This window comes from Solanum pennellii, chromosome 3 (assembly GCF_001406875.1).
Source record: "Solanum pennellii chromosome 3, SPENNV200".
NCBI classification, from domain to species: Eukaryota; Viridiplantae; Streptophyta; class Magnoliopsida; order Solanales; family Solanaceae; genus Solanum; species Solanum pennellii.
Window position 1 is genome coordinate 5752640 of NC_028639.1, and position 16057 is coordinate 5768696.

Below are 16057 nucleotides of genomic sequence, written 5' to 3' on the forward strand. Positions count from 1 at the left end.
GATACCAACAAAAAAGTTGAGAACAACAGAAGGGTAACCATACTTGGGTGTCCTACAAATTAAACCAGTATCCAAAGTTTCATAAAATTATAATCCTATTTTGTTTATAGATTCTCAATAAATTATATATACATATCAAATGAGTTTTTCTTTTAAAACAAAAATCTAATATTTGATTTTAAATTATTGAGTTTTATCGAATTTATAGCTAAAATTACATCTTTGCCCTTAAAAGTTGGGACCTATTCTCATTGAGTAAAGGCTTTACACACCGATATGAGTTGTGGTGTAGTGATGTGACTGCTCCATCCTTGACCAGATATTTTGAATTTTAAGTCATGGATATTGAGAAAATCATAATAGGAGTGTCAACCGAATAAGTCGTGTAGTGTGTGATCTAAATTTAATCGAAGCTCCAATAAAGGCTCCGAACCCTAGATTTAAAAAAAAAAAAGGCTTTACACAACTACCCCAAACAACTATGTTTGGGCCATACACACAAATGATCCATTGCACCTGAAGATCAATCTGAATATTGCAATCTTCATGTAGGCCTAGTTAATTGTGCAAGTTAGTGTTACAAACTTTCTTGCATAGTAGAGATGGCAATAGGACGGGACGGGTTAAGAGTGGGGCAACACATGCAGGGTAGATTTTATGCATGGCGGATTGAAACAAAATGAGTTGAATTATTATCTTAAAATTTTGAGTTTTGAGTTGAATGCTTAGATTCTTTCGATATTTCATGAGCGAAATTTTCCTGAAAATGACAAATCCCTAAACCGAAAGAATTAAAAAGGCTAAAAATATACTTTTCTTTTTCTTTGAAATTTTAAGTATTTTCTCAAAACTAAGAACTTTGGTTGCTTCTAATGATATAAGTAAACAATTTAAATGTAATATATTTGGGAAATTAGGATCATATATAGTATACTAATCTAAGTTGAGGACCTATATATAGGAAACAACTTACTCCATAAAGATAGAGATAAAGTCTGCGTACATCCTATTTTCTCAACACACCAGAAAGCATTGGACATGTATCACTCCCTTCAGCAAACCATTTCTGAATCCGAAATCTTTCATATGTTTGTCCAGACGCAATTACAACAGGACCATACATCAATCTCAAAGACAACAACAACGACATACCCAATATAATCCCACAAGTCGAATCTGGGGAGGGTATAATGAATGCGGCCTTACCCTACGTTGGGAAGATAAAGAGGTTGTTTCCAATCCACACTCAGCTTAAAAGACAAGCATGTAAGGTAAATATAATAGCGAAGAAATCATGTTGAAAACAATGAAGAAGAGAAAAGTAGCAACGACGTAATAATGGGTAATGCTACAGTCGAATAATAAGATACTAATAATAACAATACTAAAAAGGAAACTAGACGGCGCTATACCTACTAACCCTCTACCCTAATCTTCAACCTCCATATTTACCTATCTAGAATCATGTCCTCGTGTTAGAGAGCTCCTCAGAACGTCTACTTCAGCACCGCCAAGTTGACATCTCTAATAGAGTTCACTTCACACTGATTGTAAAATGGGTAAGAGTCTTCCTTATGAATTTGCTCTGTCACAATTGATTTTCCATGCTTATTAAGGAGCTTAAGAAATATCGATAAGATCCTCCTTTTCGTTGTTTCACCCTCGCCAACTCTATCCATCATCTCTTTTATGGATCTTTTTTCAATTGAAAGAGCTTTTAGAGATGTGATATGAAGCTTCCACATAGCAACTTGAATTGCCTCGAAGGCATATTCTTCAGCCGAATCTGTTGTGTTGACATACCGATGAAGTAATTCCTTTATAACCTTCCCTGCCTCCTCTTCAGATGGGTGCACGCTGAATATCGCACCCCTTAGTTCAGCAATCAGTTGTGATATCTGAAGCCAGTATTTGTCATTAAGGTGGATTGCCACCAAGAAAATGCAATAGATAATTTCCATGCAACATAATGTGCAGCCAAATGAGCATTATGGACTTGTTCATTTAGTTGAAAATTCTACTAACTAGCATGCAGAAACACATCAAAAATTATGCAATCAAGACCACCAGAACAGAAAATATGCATAGATGAAGCTCTCAAAGGAATGTTTTGACTGACCTCGGAAGCCAGCGATACTGGAACCATATTTTGCACCTGGTTTAAGCTTTTCTCAAACATGTTTCTTGATTTCTTACATCGTGAGAGTATAGTATCTCCTGTGAATGCCTGGAAATGCAATATAGATTGTTGTTTAGTGACTGAAGATAATAGAGTACCTTCGTTGTGTGTATATAATGTTTAGAAATGTTACATTGGTCATGCAAACACTTAATTGTGTAAACTATAAACAGAAGAATTGTGTTAGAAGTAGGGATGACGATGCTATGATATGAATGTGCCTCTACAATCCTACCCGTCGCACATAGTCTTACACTCTCTTCCTTGACTAACCTAATGTCACGTCCCGCCACCTCACAGTCAAATTTTGCACTTGGATAAGGGCGGAAGAGTCTAGAGTTGTGGAGAGGTTTGCAAAAATTGTAGAATCTTTTAGATTATTTAAGAAGGCTATAAAATTCCTTAGAATTCTCTAGAATAACTTACATAGTTTCCAACTAAGTCTTAGAATTTCCTAGAAAATGTAGAGAATTCTAGAATATGATTAAAGTATAAATATTTTAGGGACTTGTAAAATAATTATAAATTACACTTTAGCTCCTAGGTGTTAGTATAAATAGAGTTGTCACTCATTTGTAAATCATCCAACAAAGTATAAACAATCTTCCAAGTAATAAAAAAATTTCTTCCTTAAGTTGTCAAGTGCCGCACGGAGCTTTAAAGTCTTCCAAGTTGTCACCAGTTCAATAAAGCTCAATTGACTAAGTTTCGGAGGAATGGTTTCAATGTAGCATTACATAAGAGATATATTTAACAAAAATAGTGAAGTATAGCTTATTTGGGAGGTAAATTTAACCCAAAAAAAAACTCAACAAATAAATAGTTGGTTTAGCTTGTTCCAGAATACATACCAAGTATAGCTTACTAGATTCACTGCAATGTTGATTTAGTGTCTTGACTTTGTCAATTTCATTGTTCAACCGACAAAGTGCCTCTGTTCCGGAGCATCCAGGACGGACTGCTTCAATTTCAGGAAGTAATACCGAAACTCTAGTTACAAACTGAATTAGTTCCATGCACATTAGATGATGCACCTGTCATCATCATAACCAAGAGATGTTAAGTTAATTTGCAAAAGGGAAATATAAGTTTAAAGCTTAAACGAAATTGACTGATACATCAGTGCATTTAGAATTCTAACAATGTTCAACTACAAAATCCCATCTAACTATTATATTTTTAATAACCTTAGTGTTTGGCCAGCTTGTGTGCACTGCGTTAACACATGTTGTATTGGTTTCCTCTTCCTTTTTGTGTTTTTCAATATTCACAATATCACCTTTATTACTACAATTCCTTTTCTTTCCTAATTGAACTACAATGATTCAATTAACATAATTATTACAATTATATAACTACCATAAATACAATTCAACCATATATATATTATTGTACTCTCTTCGCATCCTCAAGTTGAGCTTGAGAATCTCCAAATGCCCAATTTTCCAAGTAGATCATATTGCGACCTTCCTAATACCTTTGTAAAAACATCAGCCGTGGAATATAGCTTGAAGATATATGACCGGCCAAAGGTTCATCTCGACATAGTGTCAAATAACTTCAATTTGGTTTCATGTGGGGTGTTCGACTATAGAAGACATAAATCGAATGATGGAGCGGTATACGGAGAAAGGAAGAGGAGCTTACATATGATGTTTATTGACCTAGAAAAAACTTACGGTACCCCGAGTATAAAGGCTTCAGGTTGAGCAAGACTAAGACAAAATACTTGGAGTATAAATTCAATGACACAATTCACATGTCATACTCAGATGTGGAAGTAAGAATTAATGCACAAGTCATTATCAAAAAAAAGGAAATTTGAAGTATCTAGGGTCATAATTCAAGGAGATGGAAAGATTGAAGATGATGTTACATATTATATGTAGCATGATAGATAAAATTGAAAACTGCATCCAGTGTCTTCTGTGATAAGAATGTACAATCAAGACTTAAAGGTAAATTTTATAAATTTGTTGTCACGCCAGTTAACTTGTATAGGGGGAGTCAGGAGTGTTGGCTGGTCAAGTACTCGAATGTTCAAAAATTAGTATTAAAGGAAAAGAGGATGTTGAGATGGATGCGTGGAAATACTAGGAGAGATAGGTTTAAGAACGAAGTTATTTGGCATAAGGTGGGGAGTAACTTTCGTGGTGGACAAAATGATGGAGGGAGGCTGAGATGGTTCGGACATGTGAATAAAAAGATGCAGTTATTTCATTATCAGTATTGTCATAAGTACTATATTCTTTAGTTTGGTATTGCTTGTTGTTTCATTGCTTCCTTTACCGTATTATGTTTCCCCTAGCAGGTCTTTTCGTTGCTTTTACTACTTTCACTTTCATATTCCATTTTTCAAACTGCTTTGAGATGTGTCACTTAAGCAGAGGGTCTATCGAAAACAACCCTTCTATCTCCACGAGATAGGGATAAGATCTACGTACACTCTACCCTCCTTAGACCTCAGTTGTGGGATTATATTGGGTATATTGTTGTTAAATCTGAAACATAAAGGACATCTATTAGCCATGTTGAGTCATTCAACATAGGGGAACCCTCATTGGTGGCTGTCGAGTTAATTGCTTCTGTCCAGAAGTCCAATCGGACACTTTGGAATGTCCAGTTGATCACATAATCCTTCAGGATAACCTGTTATATGATTAGTAGCCCTAGTGTCAAGATCCAGGATTTATTTTCAAGTCTACCATCCATCTTGTCATTTGTATTCAGTCTTTTAGCTTTCAACATCTCTATCACAGTTTGCCACACCTCAAGGCTCAGTTCTGGTGGTTCCATCAGGCCTATGTTCATCGATCTTGTGTCCGGTCCTCTGCCATCTTTGGTCACTATAACATTCGCACAATAATTGGTTCTTCCCCATCCAACGCCCAGACCATCTTTCTGCTACTATGGTTGACCTCTTCCGTGGCAACCTTTATCTTTTCACGTTTGGGTTGTTTGTCCATTCCAGGTAACCTGCGAGTTATTAGCATATTCTTAAAATGTGAACATACCACATTATTGTTTCTCCCCCTCACCTTGATTCCGGTAAGTGGATCCTACTCGTAGTGCAAACGCCATTGTTCCACTCCTATCATCTTTTCCACAGGCGACACCCGCTCTTCCTGCACCATCTTTGAATAGACGGTAAAGAAGATTGGACCTCACTGTTCCATAGGTTGTTTCTTCTCTTACGATGTCTATCATTGCTCCCAGATTGCCTCCATTGGGACTCAAACCTCATAGTTTTCAACCCACTTCGTTGAACGCTAAGCCACACCCAAGGGGCCATTCTAACTAAGGAATCATTTGATGTAAGGTGTAAGATATAATAATTCTTGGACTCAAATGCAGGACTACTTTTATCCCACAATTTTTACCTTAGTGATGAGATATATAGTTAACTTATCTCGGGATGACTTATTCTCAACCAAACAACCCCTACTATTAGGGGGTCATTTGGTTTGAATACAAATTATGTTGGGATTAGTTATGATCGGAAAATGCCGAAATAAGTTATTATGAAATTAGTTTTACTAAGATTATTTTTTATTGGTTGTTTGGTTTGTCATATGCATGGCATAATTTCTAATAATAAGTTATTTGTTTGCAAAAATACCCTCTACGAACAAGTTGTTTTTTATAAAAAAGGTGTACTTTTGTTATTTAACATTTTTATTCCGAGGTAAATTACCTCGGGATTAGTATTCCAGCCACAAGTAGGGATAACTTATCCCGCACTTTATAACTAAACAAAGAATTGAGGGGTACTAAGAACTTACCCCGAAATTATTTTTCTTTATCGATCACACCAAACGACACCTTTCAAGTAAGACCTGTCAATTTTTTTCTCAATTTCTCACCCTTTAGGAATGCAAATAATGAACTAGAAAACAGAGAAAAAGAGAGGAGGAGCTTAGTACTCATAATACCTTAATATCATGATGAAATTGAGGTGTCTCACTTACTTCAGCAGAATCAATCCACATGATAATTTCTGGTAAAAACAACACAAAACTTAGTGTCACATTTGACATACTACTAAATAATATCAACAAGAAGCAAATACAAAGAACAAGAGACCAAGAATATCAAGAATGCTTACCTAGAAGAGAAAAATACACAAACCCTTTTCTTCTTAAGATGAAAAAAACAAACTTTAACACTAAGCCCAACACCACATTTTCAAGAACTCATAAAAATTCCCAGAAAAAAATTTCAAAACTTGAGATTTCTTTACATAAAAAGATTCAATTTCTCTCCTTATTTTTCAAATATAAGCCATTTCAAGCGAAACCCACAATCAAGAAACACATTCATTTGCATTTTGCTTTATAAAAGTTAAAAACACTCAGCCTCAGCCATTAATAAGCCTTTCAACTGTACAAATTCAAGCCTTATAAAGTAAACTTTTGGATGGGTCCTATTTATAAAGTAGTTATTTTGATGCTCTTTAAATTCAATTAGCGCAAACCACTCATTTGATACCTTTTACAATAATAAAATCAACCTAAAATTATATGTTTGATGAAACTTAATACTTTCTCCGTAGCATTTATGTGGCAATATTTGACTTGACATTAAATTTTAGAAATAATGAACGCTTTGAAATGTTTATCAAATTAACCTTCAAAAAAAATAATTCACTTTTACCTCTCCTTATAAATGTATTAGAAAATTAAGTGGGACCAATAAAGATTAAAGAGAAATTATATCTATAAATGCTTATCATATAAGAAAATGTGACATTTCTTTTGCAACTGACCAAAAAAAAATAATGTCACATAAAATGAGACTAAGAAAATAACTTTTAACTCAAATTTAAGGGCGGATTAAATGTATAGTACTTAATGGCAGAAAATTTTCAGGATTTAAAATATGAACAAATAACTCAGAATAATAAAAGGAGATCAATATCTATTATATGTATATAAAAATAATTTTAATCATATTTAAATAATATAATTTTTTCACCATAATCTCGCTTTGACATCGTTGGCACTGGCCTACTGGGTTGGCTTTGACATCGATGGTACTGGATTTGAATTTGCGATAAACTATTTAATGAATTGAATATCTTAATACAAATAACATTGGGAGCAAAGTAATTAAATTGTCATATTCGTAAGCAAAAATATAGCTCAACTACAAGAAGATTAATAATACATATTTATTTATTTATCTTTTTGTTTTTAATTTTTCTCAAAAAATAATAATTTTTAAATTTTAACTTCCATTTAACATGTTTAAAATCATGATATCAAAACATATTTTATTTGTTATACATGTTGTAGATTAATTTGTAAGATTTAATATTATTTTTATTTTTTAAATTTTATACTATAATTTGTAAAAAAAATTAATATTGGAGAAGTATAACATAATTGACTATTAATACCTGAAGAAGACAAATGAAAGGAAGAGCATAGACTTTTTTATTTGTAAGACCATCTTTTCTCTGTTTTTCTTGCTCACGTACCTTTCCAAAGTTTATTTTTATATTAATGTAAAGAAAATTATATTTAAAAAGAAAAAAGGCTCAAAATTACTTCTAAATTATCAAAAATAGCTCAACATATATCCTTAAATTATATTTTGGTTCAAAAATATCTTTTTGTTAAAGTATTAAGTAACTTTTACTCTTATTTTTAACAAAGATATGTCAAGTGTCATATGGACGCCACATGGACGTCACATAAGCACCAAAACCCTCACCTCCACATAGACTCATAAAATCTTAATTATTAATTTTTCCCTCATTTTTCTAATAGATACAATTTTCACCCATTCTTATTTTTCTAAAACATAATACGATTTCTCCTTTCTTTCTCTTATACGATTTCCCCTAGGGTTCCACAGATTTCCTCTCATGGACGCCCTTGGATTTCAAAGTTGATTTCGCGGTTGTTCTAGGTTACGAAGTGGATTTTTGCGTCTCTGTCACATGAGCTGTAAACACATCCTTAAGTAAGCTTGAAACTTAAAATCTACAACGTGACTTAAACGAAGGAAACTAAAACATTAATTGCATACCTGGTGTACAGAATGGAAGATTAAAGAAACGGTACATTTCACTGAAATGAAAAATACAAAAAGTGAACAATCCATGAGCTATTCAACAGACAAAAAGAAATACATGACATATGCAAGGGAAAATATATATATATATATATATATATATATATATATATATATTATTATCAATTTCACTACAAAATGTTATGACAGAAAGATGAAAGATTTTGTAGGTACTAAGGCTGGCAGTGGTACTGGTACCGGGAGAACCGGACCGGTAATTATCGGAACCGGTAACGTTCCGGAACCGGTACAGGACCGGTCCAGGAAACCGGTAAAAATAGGACTGTTCCGTCCCGATCCGGAAGAGAACCGGTAGTATACCGGACCGGACCGGTAATCGAGACGAACCGGTAATTAAAAAAAAATAATTTTTTTAATTTAATATAATTTTTATTATAATAATTAAGCAATTAAAAATTTAAATTTCAAACTTTAAAGTTTTAAAATTTAAATTTCAAACTCTTAAATTTTGAAAATTTTAAATTCAAACTTTAAAGTTTTAATTTAAAATTTTCAAAATTTTAAAGTTTCAAATTTGTTGTAAAGAAAGCTCAGAATATAAGAAGAAAAAGGACAAGAAGTATAAGATAGAGGAGATAATTTTCTTATTCAAGTATATATCAAATGGTGAGTGATATCTCTATTTATAGTGTTGAGATATCACTCCCAAAAGTCATTTAACTAGTAGATACATAGTTATCTACATTGTTATCCAAAAGGGGGGTTCATACATCTAGGGAATACACATACATGAATTTAGTAGTTAATGAATAAACCAAATGGTCATCCACTATTCAATGGATTTATAACACTCCCCCTTGGATGTCCATAGATTATGTGCCTCGTTAAAACCTTACTAGGAAAAACCCAGTGGGAAAAAGCCTAGTGAAGGAAAAAGAGTACACATATCTCATAATACGCTTTGAATGTTGCCTCGTTAAAAACCTTACCAGGAAAACCCAACTTGGGACAAAACCATAGTTAAGGAAAAGAGTACAACGCGTATTTCGCTCCCCCTGATGAAAACTTTACTTGATATCTCGGAGACGGCGCATTCCAATCTTGTATCTCAACTTCTCAAACGTTGATGTTGGCAATGCCTTAGTGAATAAATCAGCAAGATTATCACTTGAACGAATTTGTTGAACTTCTATCTCACCATTTTGTTGAAGATCATGCGTGAAAAAGAACTTTGGTGAGATATGCTTTGTCCGGTCTCCTTTGATGTATCCTCCTTTCAATTGAGCTATACATGCAGCATTATCTTCGTACATTGTGGTTGGTATATTCTTTTTCAAAGAAAAACCACACATTTCCTGAATATGATGGGTCATTGATCTCAACCAGACGCACTCTCGACTTGCTTCATGGATGGCTATTATTTCTGCATGATTTGAAGAAGTGGCTACCAATGTTTGCTTCATTGATCGCCAAGATATTGCCGTGTCTCCACATGTAAACAAATAGCCTGTTTGTGATCGAGCTTTATGCGGATCTGATAAATACCCTGCATCTGCGTAACCAATCAGTTCTGATTTGGATTCATTGGAATAGAATAAACCCATGTCCATGGTCCCTCGAAGATATCGAAGTATGTGTTTAACACCATTCCAATGTCTTTTTGTTGGGGAGGAACTGAATCTTGCCAGTAGACTTACTGCAAAACAGATATCTGGTCGAGTATTGTTAGCAAGGTACATTAGTGCCCCGATCGCACTAAGATAAGGAGTTTCATCACCAAGAAGCTCTTCATCATTCTCTTGAGGTCGAAATGGATCTGTATTGATGTCAAGCGATCTTACCACCATTGGAGTACTCAATGGATGTGAGTTATCCATGTAAAAACGCTTTAGTATCTTTTCTGTGTACGTTGATTGATGAACAAGTATTCCATTTGACAAATTCTCAATCTGTAGACCAAGACAAAATTTTGTCTTGCCGAGATCTTTCATTTCGAATTCTTTTTTCAGACACTCAACAGCTTCTAAAAGCTCTTTACGAGTTCCAATGATGTTCAAATCATCAACATACACAGCTATTATTACAAATTCAGATCCCGACCGTTTAATGAAAATGCAGGGACAAATCGGGTCATTTTTGTACCCTTTCTTTAACAAATATTCACTCAGACGATTGTACCACATCCTTCCTGATTGTTTCAATCCATACAGAGATTTCTGAAGCTTTATTGAACAAGTTTCTCTTGAATCTTTGTATGCTTCAGGCACTTTGAATGCTTCAGGAATTTTCATGAAAATGTTGTGGTCCAATGAGCCATATAGATAGGCTGTGACAACGTCCATTAGACGCATTTCAAGTTTTTCATGAACTGCCAGATTTATGAGATATCTGAAGGTGATTGCATCTACCACTGGAGAATATGTCTCCATATAATCAATGCCAGGTCTTTGAGAAAAACCTTGAGCAACGAGTCGGGCCTTATATCTCATGACTTCACCTTTCTCATTTCTTTTTCGTACAAAAACCCATTTGTACCCCACTGGCTTGATACCTTCAGGTGTTCGGATTATCGGTCCAAAAACTTCACGTTTTTCTAGTGAAGCCAATTCAGCTTGAATTGCATCCTTCCATTTTGGCCAATCATTTCTCTGTCTACATTCGTGAACAGATTTTGGCTCAAAATCTTCATCTTGTTGCATTATTTCAATAGCAACATTATAGGCAAATATGTTGTCAATCACAACATTATTTCGGTTCCACAACTTTCTCGTCGAGACATAATTCATTGAAATTTCATTATTTTCAGAAGTTCGAACCTCCTCATCATCATGTGTTATCACTTGGGTCTCATCTTGAGAAATTTCTTTCAACCCATGATTATCTTGATCATTTATTCCTTTTCTCTTTCGAGGATTTTTATCTTTGGAACCAATTGGTCTACCACGCTTTAAATGTGGTCTAGACTCATTTGCCTTAACAATTTGTTCCGTCGGGATATCAACTCGAACTGGAGCATTAACAGCTGGAATATGCGATTTAGTAATCCTTGGAAGATTAGTAAATGCATCTGGTAGCTGATTTGCAATGTTCTGCAAATAAATTATTCTTTGAACTTCTTGCTCACATTGGTTTGTTCGAGGATCCAGATGAGATAGAGTTGATGAATTCCAATCTATCTCTTTTCCCAACGACTTATGTTCTCCCCCTAATGTTGGGTATACTGATTCATCAAAATGACAATCAGCAAATCTTGCCTTAAATAAATCTCCAGTCATAGGCTCCAAATATTTTATGATTGAAGGAGATTCATACCCAACATATATCCCCAACCTTCTTTGGGGCCCCATCTTTGTGCGTTGTGGTGGAGCAATTGGGACATACACCGCACATCCAAAAATTCTAAGATGGGAAATGTTTGGCTCTTGACCAAAAGTCAATTGTAATGGGGAGAATTCATGATAATTGGTCGGCCTTATGCGCACAAGTGCTGCTGCATGCAAAATAACATGCCCCCACATAGACACAGATAACTTTGTTCTCATTAGTAATGGTCTAGCTATCAATTGCAGACGTTTAATCAATGATTCTGCTAGACCGTTTTGAGTGTGAACATGCGCAACTGGATGTTCAACTGTTATACCAGTAGACATACAATAGTCATTAAATGCCTGAGATGTAAACTCACCAGCATTATCTAGACGGATTGTCTTTATTGTATAGTCTGGAAATTGTGCTTTCAATCTTATTATTTGAGCCAGCAATCTCGCAAAAGCCATGTTGCGAGTTGATAATAAACACACATGTGACCATCTTGTAGAAGCATCTATCAAGACCATATAATATTTAAAGGGTCCACATGCAGGTTGAATTGGTCCACATATATCACCCTGTATACGTTCCAGAAACGCAGGGGATTCAATTCCAACCTTAACTGTTGATGGTTTAATGATCAACTTTCCTTGAGAACAAGCAGCACAAGAGAATTCCTTTGATTGAAGGATATTTGGGCTCTTTAAGGTGTGCCCATGTGAATTCTCAATGATTTTGCGCATCATATTAAATCCGGGATGGCCCAACCGGTCATGCCAAATGATAAAATCATTAAAATTAGTAAACCTTTTGTTTACTACGGCATGTGATTCAACTGTACTTATACTTGTATAGTACAACCCAGAAGAAAGTGCAGGTAATTTTTCATGCACAATTTTCTTCTCTACATTAATTGTAGTAATGTAAAGGTATTCAACCTTTCCTTCATTAGCCGTCTCAACATGATAGCCATTTTGGCGAATAACTTTGAAACTTAATAAGTTTCTTTGAGACTTACTACAATATAATGCATTATCAATGCTTAATATTGTCCCTCCAGGTAGTAATAAGGTCGCTCTTCCAGAGCCCTCAATTAATTTTGTACTACCTGATATTGTGTTGACATATGCCATTTTCATAACCAAATTAGAAAAGTATTTCTTTTCTTTTAATATTGTATGCGTTGTAGCACTATCAAGAAGGCATACATCTCCATTACTCATCTTGAATCCAACTGACAACTGGGGATTTCTATTAATTTTCATTAAAATAAAATACATCAAAAGAAGGAAGAAACAAAATTAACAACGGAAATTTAAATACTTCAACATGAATAACATAATAATTAAAAATACATAAGTAAAATATTAACAGACTTCATTCCCCAGCTAAAAGATCAAACATCAGTTTCGATCTCCAAAGAAGTCATCAACTTCCATATGAGTAATGTCACCAAGGCCATCAAAAACATCATCCTTTAAAGCCAAATTTGCTTCAACATCCTTATCATATTTCTGAGATGTTCCCGGCTTATCATCATCTTTAAGAGTCATATGTGACTCAGCTCGAGCATTGGAAGAGGAAGCACCACTTTTATTTCCTTTCTTTTTAAAGGAATTTTGATAGAGCCTTACAAAATGCTCATGTGTGCGACATTCATTCTTCCAATGGCCTTTCATGCCACAACGACGACAATTACTTTTTGAGGGGTTATTTTGAGAACTCATGTTGTTCTCCCTTTTATTATGACCACCACCTTGACGATTAGTGTATCGTCTTTTATCTTTGCCACGTCCCCGTGCATTATTATAGCCCCGATGATCATCTCTTTTTACTTCAGATTGATCACGTGCTTCCACCACATTTGCCTCCGGTAATGGAGCAGCTCCAGTGGGACGAGCTTCATGATTTTTCATTAAAAGAGCATTATGTTGCTCAGCCACCAAAAGACATGAGATTAGTTCAGAATATTTCTGAAAACCCTTTTCACGATATTGCTGCTGCAATATCACATTTGAGGCATGGAAAGTAGTAAGTGTCTTTTCCAACATGTCCTCATCTTTTATAGTCTCCCCACATAATTTTAACTGGGAGGTTATCCTGAATACAGCAGAGTTGTATTCAATTACGGTCTTAAAATCTTGAAACCGTAAATGCATCCACTCATAACGAGCTCTTGGCAACACTGTTGCCTTTAGGTGGTCATACCTCCCCTTTAAATCAGTCCACAACTCAAGTGGATCTTTTACCGTCAGATATTCAATCTTCAGGCCCTCATCAAGATGATGACGAAGGAAAATCATAGCCTTCGCCTTATCTTGACTCGATGCTTCATTTCCCTGAGTAATAGTGGCATCAAGACCTTTAGCAGCCAAGTGAATCTCAGCATCGAGTACCCATGAAAGATAATTCTTTCCAGAAATATCTAATGCCACAAACTCAAGTTTGGATAAATTCGACATAATGAAATTATGAGAGAATATGTGAATCAAATAGAAATATTTATATAATACCTTTGCAAGTAGCAACTTCGTGCTGATAACGTGTTGTAAAGAAAGCTCAGAATATAAGAAGAAAAAGGACAAGAAGTATAAGATAGAGGAGATAATTTTCTTATTCAAGTATATATCAAATGGTGAGTGATATCTCTATTTATAGTGTTGAGATATCACTCCCAAAAGTCATTTAACTAATAGATAAGTTATCTACATTGTTATCCAAAAGGGGGGTTCATATCATCTAGGGAATACACATACATGAATTTAGTAGTTAATGAATAAACCAAATGGTCATCCACTATTCAATGGATTTATAACAAAATTTAAATTTTCAAACTTTAAATTCAAACTTTTAAAGTTTGAAAATTTTAAATTCAAATTTTAAAGTTATAAAATTTAAATTTCAAACTCTTAAAGTATGAAATTTTTGAATTTAAACTTTAAAGTTATAAAATTTAAAATTGACTATATTAAAAATTAAATTTAATACAACAATATTAAAAAACAAAATTAAGGCGAATAGCCTATATTTTTATTAATATTTATTTGATATTACAATTACATTTACAAAAATATTAGTTTGAATTAAATCTCGAATTATCATACTTTTACTAATAGTTGGTGCCACCATATAAATCCCTTCGTAAATCATTCAACATTTCTTTAGTAACATGTTCGGGAATAGGTTGAATAGAAAGATCTTCCATTGCTTCAATCCCGTCGTCACTATAATCCTGCATTACTTCATTAACGTCATCTTGAAATTTGGTCGGTAGTGGTTCACGACCCAAATTTCTTCTCTCGGCACTAATCCAATCTCGAAATAATACCGATATCTCCAAGCTGTCGGCTGCTAGTGAATGCCTATGTTCTCCAAGTTGAAACCTTGCTGCACTAAAGACGCCTTCCGAAGCTACCGACGACGGTTGCATTGCTAATATATCTCGAACCATCGGTACTAGTTTTGGAAATCCTTTGGTGCGATCTCTCCACCATTTGAGAATATCTTCAGTAGGTTCTGTATTTTGATTAATATAGGCATCAAAATCATTTCTATTATCGTGAGAAAGTTCAAGATAATCCTCTAAATAATTATCAATATTATTTTCTTCAAATCTAACCCTAGAGCTTTCAGGTTCATTTTCACTTGATAAATTTATATTAGCATTATATAAATCATACAATTTTCTAGCTTCAATTTTTATGCTATCTTTAACTTGTTGACAGCTAGGAATTTCTTCTAATACATCATTAATATCTAAGTTAAAATATATTTTTTCAACCATTCTTGATGAACCGAAATCTTTATACTTAGGGTGTAACAAACATGCAGTTAAATAAATTTGAGGAATAGGAATATAATATTTTTTAAATTTTATAATCATTTTTTCAATGGTTTGTTGAAATCTTGGTTTATTTTTAAATTTATATAATTTAGAAGAAATCATAAAAATATCAGGCAAATTTATATAATTTAGAAGAAATCATACAAATTACTATCAATATTAAAAACCGTATCATCAACATGTGTATAATCATCCGTATTTATTCTTAATATAGTAGATTTTTTAGTTTTTGATTTAGAAGAACTACCGTTTTTTGCATTATCGTAGGATGTAAAGTTACAAATATTTCTTACACGCTCTAATGCACTTTTTTTGCCCTTTCCTTTTTGAACAATATTTTTGCTGAAATCCATATTAAAAAATTAAACGTGAGATTAAATATAATACGAAAAATGTTATGCAATTATGCAAATAATAAATCACAAAATAAATAAATAATTATTTAAATATAAATGAAACATAAAATAAAAGTTAGAACGAATGTACCGAACGTCTACTTAAAAAAGTAGACGTTTATGACCGCCGAAAGCCGAACGTGGAAAGTTGAAAGTTGAATTTTGAAGTTCCAAATCTAATTTCCAAAGACCAAGTAAGGCAACACCGGAATTTAAGATATTATATATTATAGAATTAGAGATTAGAGATAGAGAGTAGAGAGTTGAGAGAGTAGAAGATGAATAGATGAT

The 16057-nt window shown here is 33.8% G+C and overlaps 2 protein-coding genes across 3 annotated transcripts; both read right to left on the reverse strand.

Annotated features, from left to right (window-relative positions):
• Positions 1-1251: 1251 nt before the first annotated feature.
• On the reverse strand, positions 1252-6567 carry LOC107012682 (U-box domain-containing protein 5-like). Of its 2 annotated transcripts, XM_015212591.2 has the most exons (6): positions 6285-6566; positions 6112-6176; positions 5962-6015; positions 3031-3213; positions 2120-2227; positions 1252-1898 (listed from the first exon to the last, which is right to left on the reverse strand). In XM_015212591.2, exons 4-6 carry the CDS (start codon positions 3199-3201, stop codon positions 1497-1499), a joined length of 681 nt encoding a protein of 226 aa, XP_015068077.1. In that variant the 5' UTR covers positions 3202-3213; positions 5962-6015; positions 6112-6176; positions 6285-6566; the 3' UTR covers positions 1252-1496. The 2 variants fall into 2 exon arrangements, with proteins under 2 accessions (XP_015068077.1, XP_015068076.1); XM_015212590.2 differs by lacking the exon at positions 5962-6015 and having other exon boundaries at positions 6285-6567.
• A 6363-nt stretch (positions 6568-12930) lies between these two features.
• Positions 12931-13989, reverse strand: LOC107013129. Its single transcript, XM_015213116.1, has one exon. It carries the CDS (start codon positions 13987-13989, stop codon positions 12931-12933), a length of 1059 nt encoding a protein of 352 aa, XP_015068602.1.
• Between the last annotated feature and the right edge of the window lie 2068 nt (positions 13990-16057).

Bases quoted from the DNA above. Each gene is read 5' to 3' on its own strand.
- LOC107013129 (XM_015213116.1), bottom strand. From the start codon at position 13,989: ATGTCGAATTTATCCAAACTTGAGTTTGTGGCATTAGATATTTCTGGA.
- LOC107012682 (XM_015212590.2), bottom strand. From the start codon at position 6,168: ATGTGGATTGATTCTGCTGAAGTAAGTGAGACACCTCAATTTCATCAT. The intron at 3,214-6,111 runs GTATTATGAGTA...TGATGATGACAG, and splicing joins AATTTCATCATGATATTAAG to GTGCATCATCTAATGTGCAT. The intron at 1,899-2,119 runs GTCAGTCAAAAC...TACTGGCTTCAG, and splicing joins CAGTATCGCTGGCTTCCGAG to ATATCACAACTGATTGCTGA.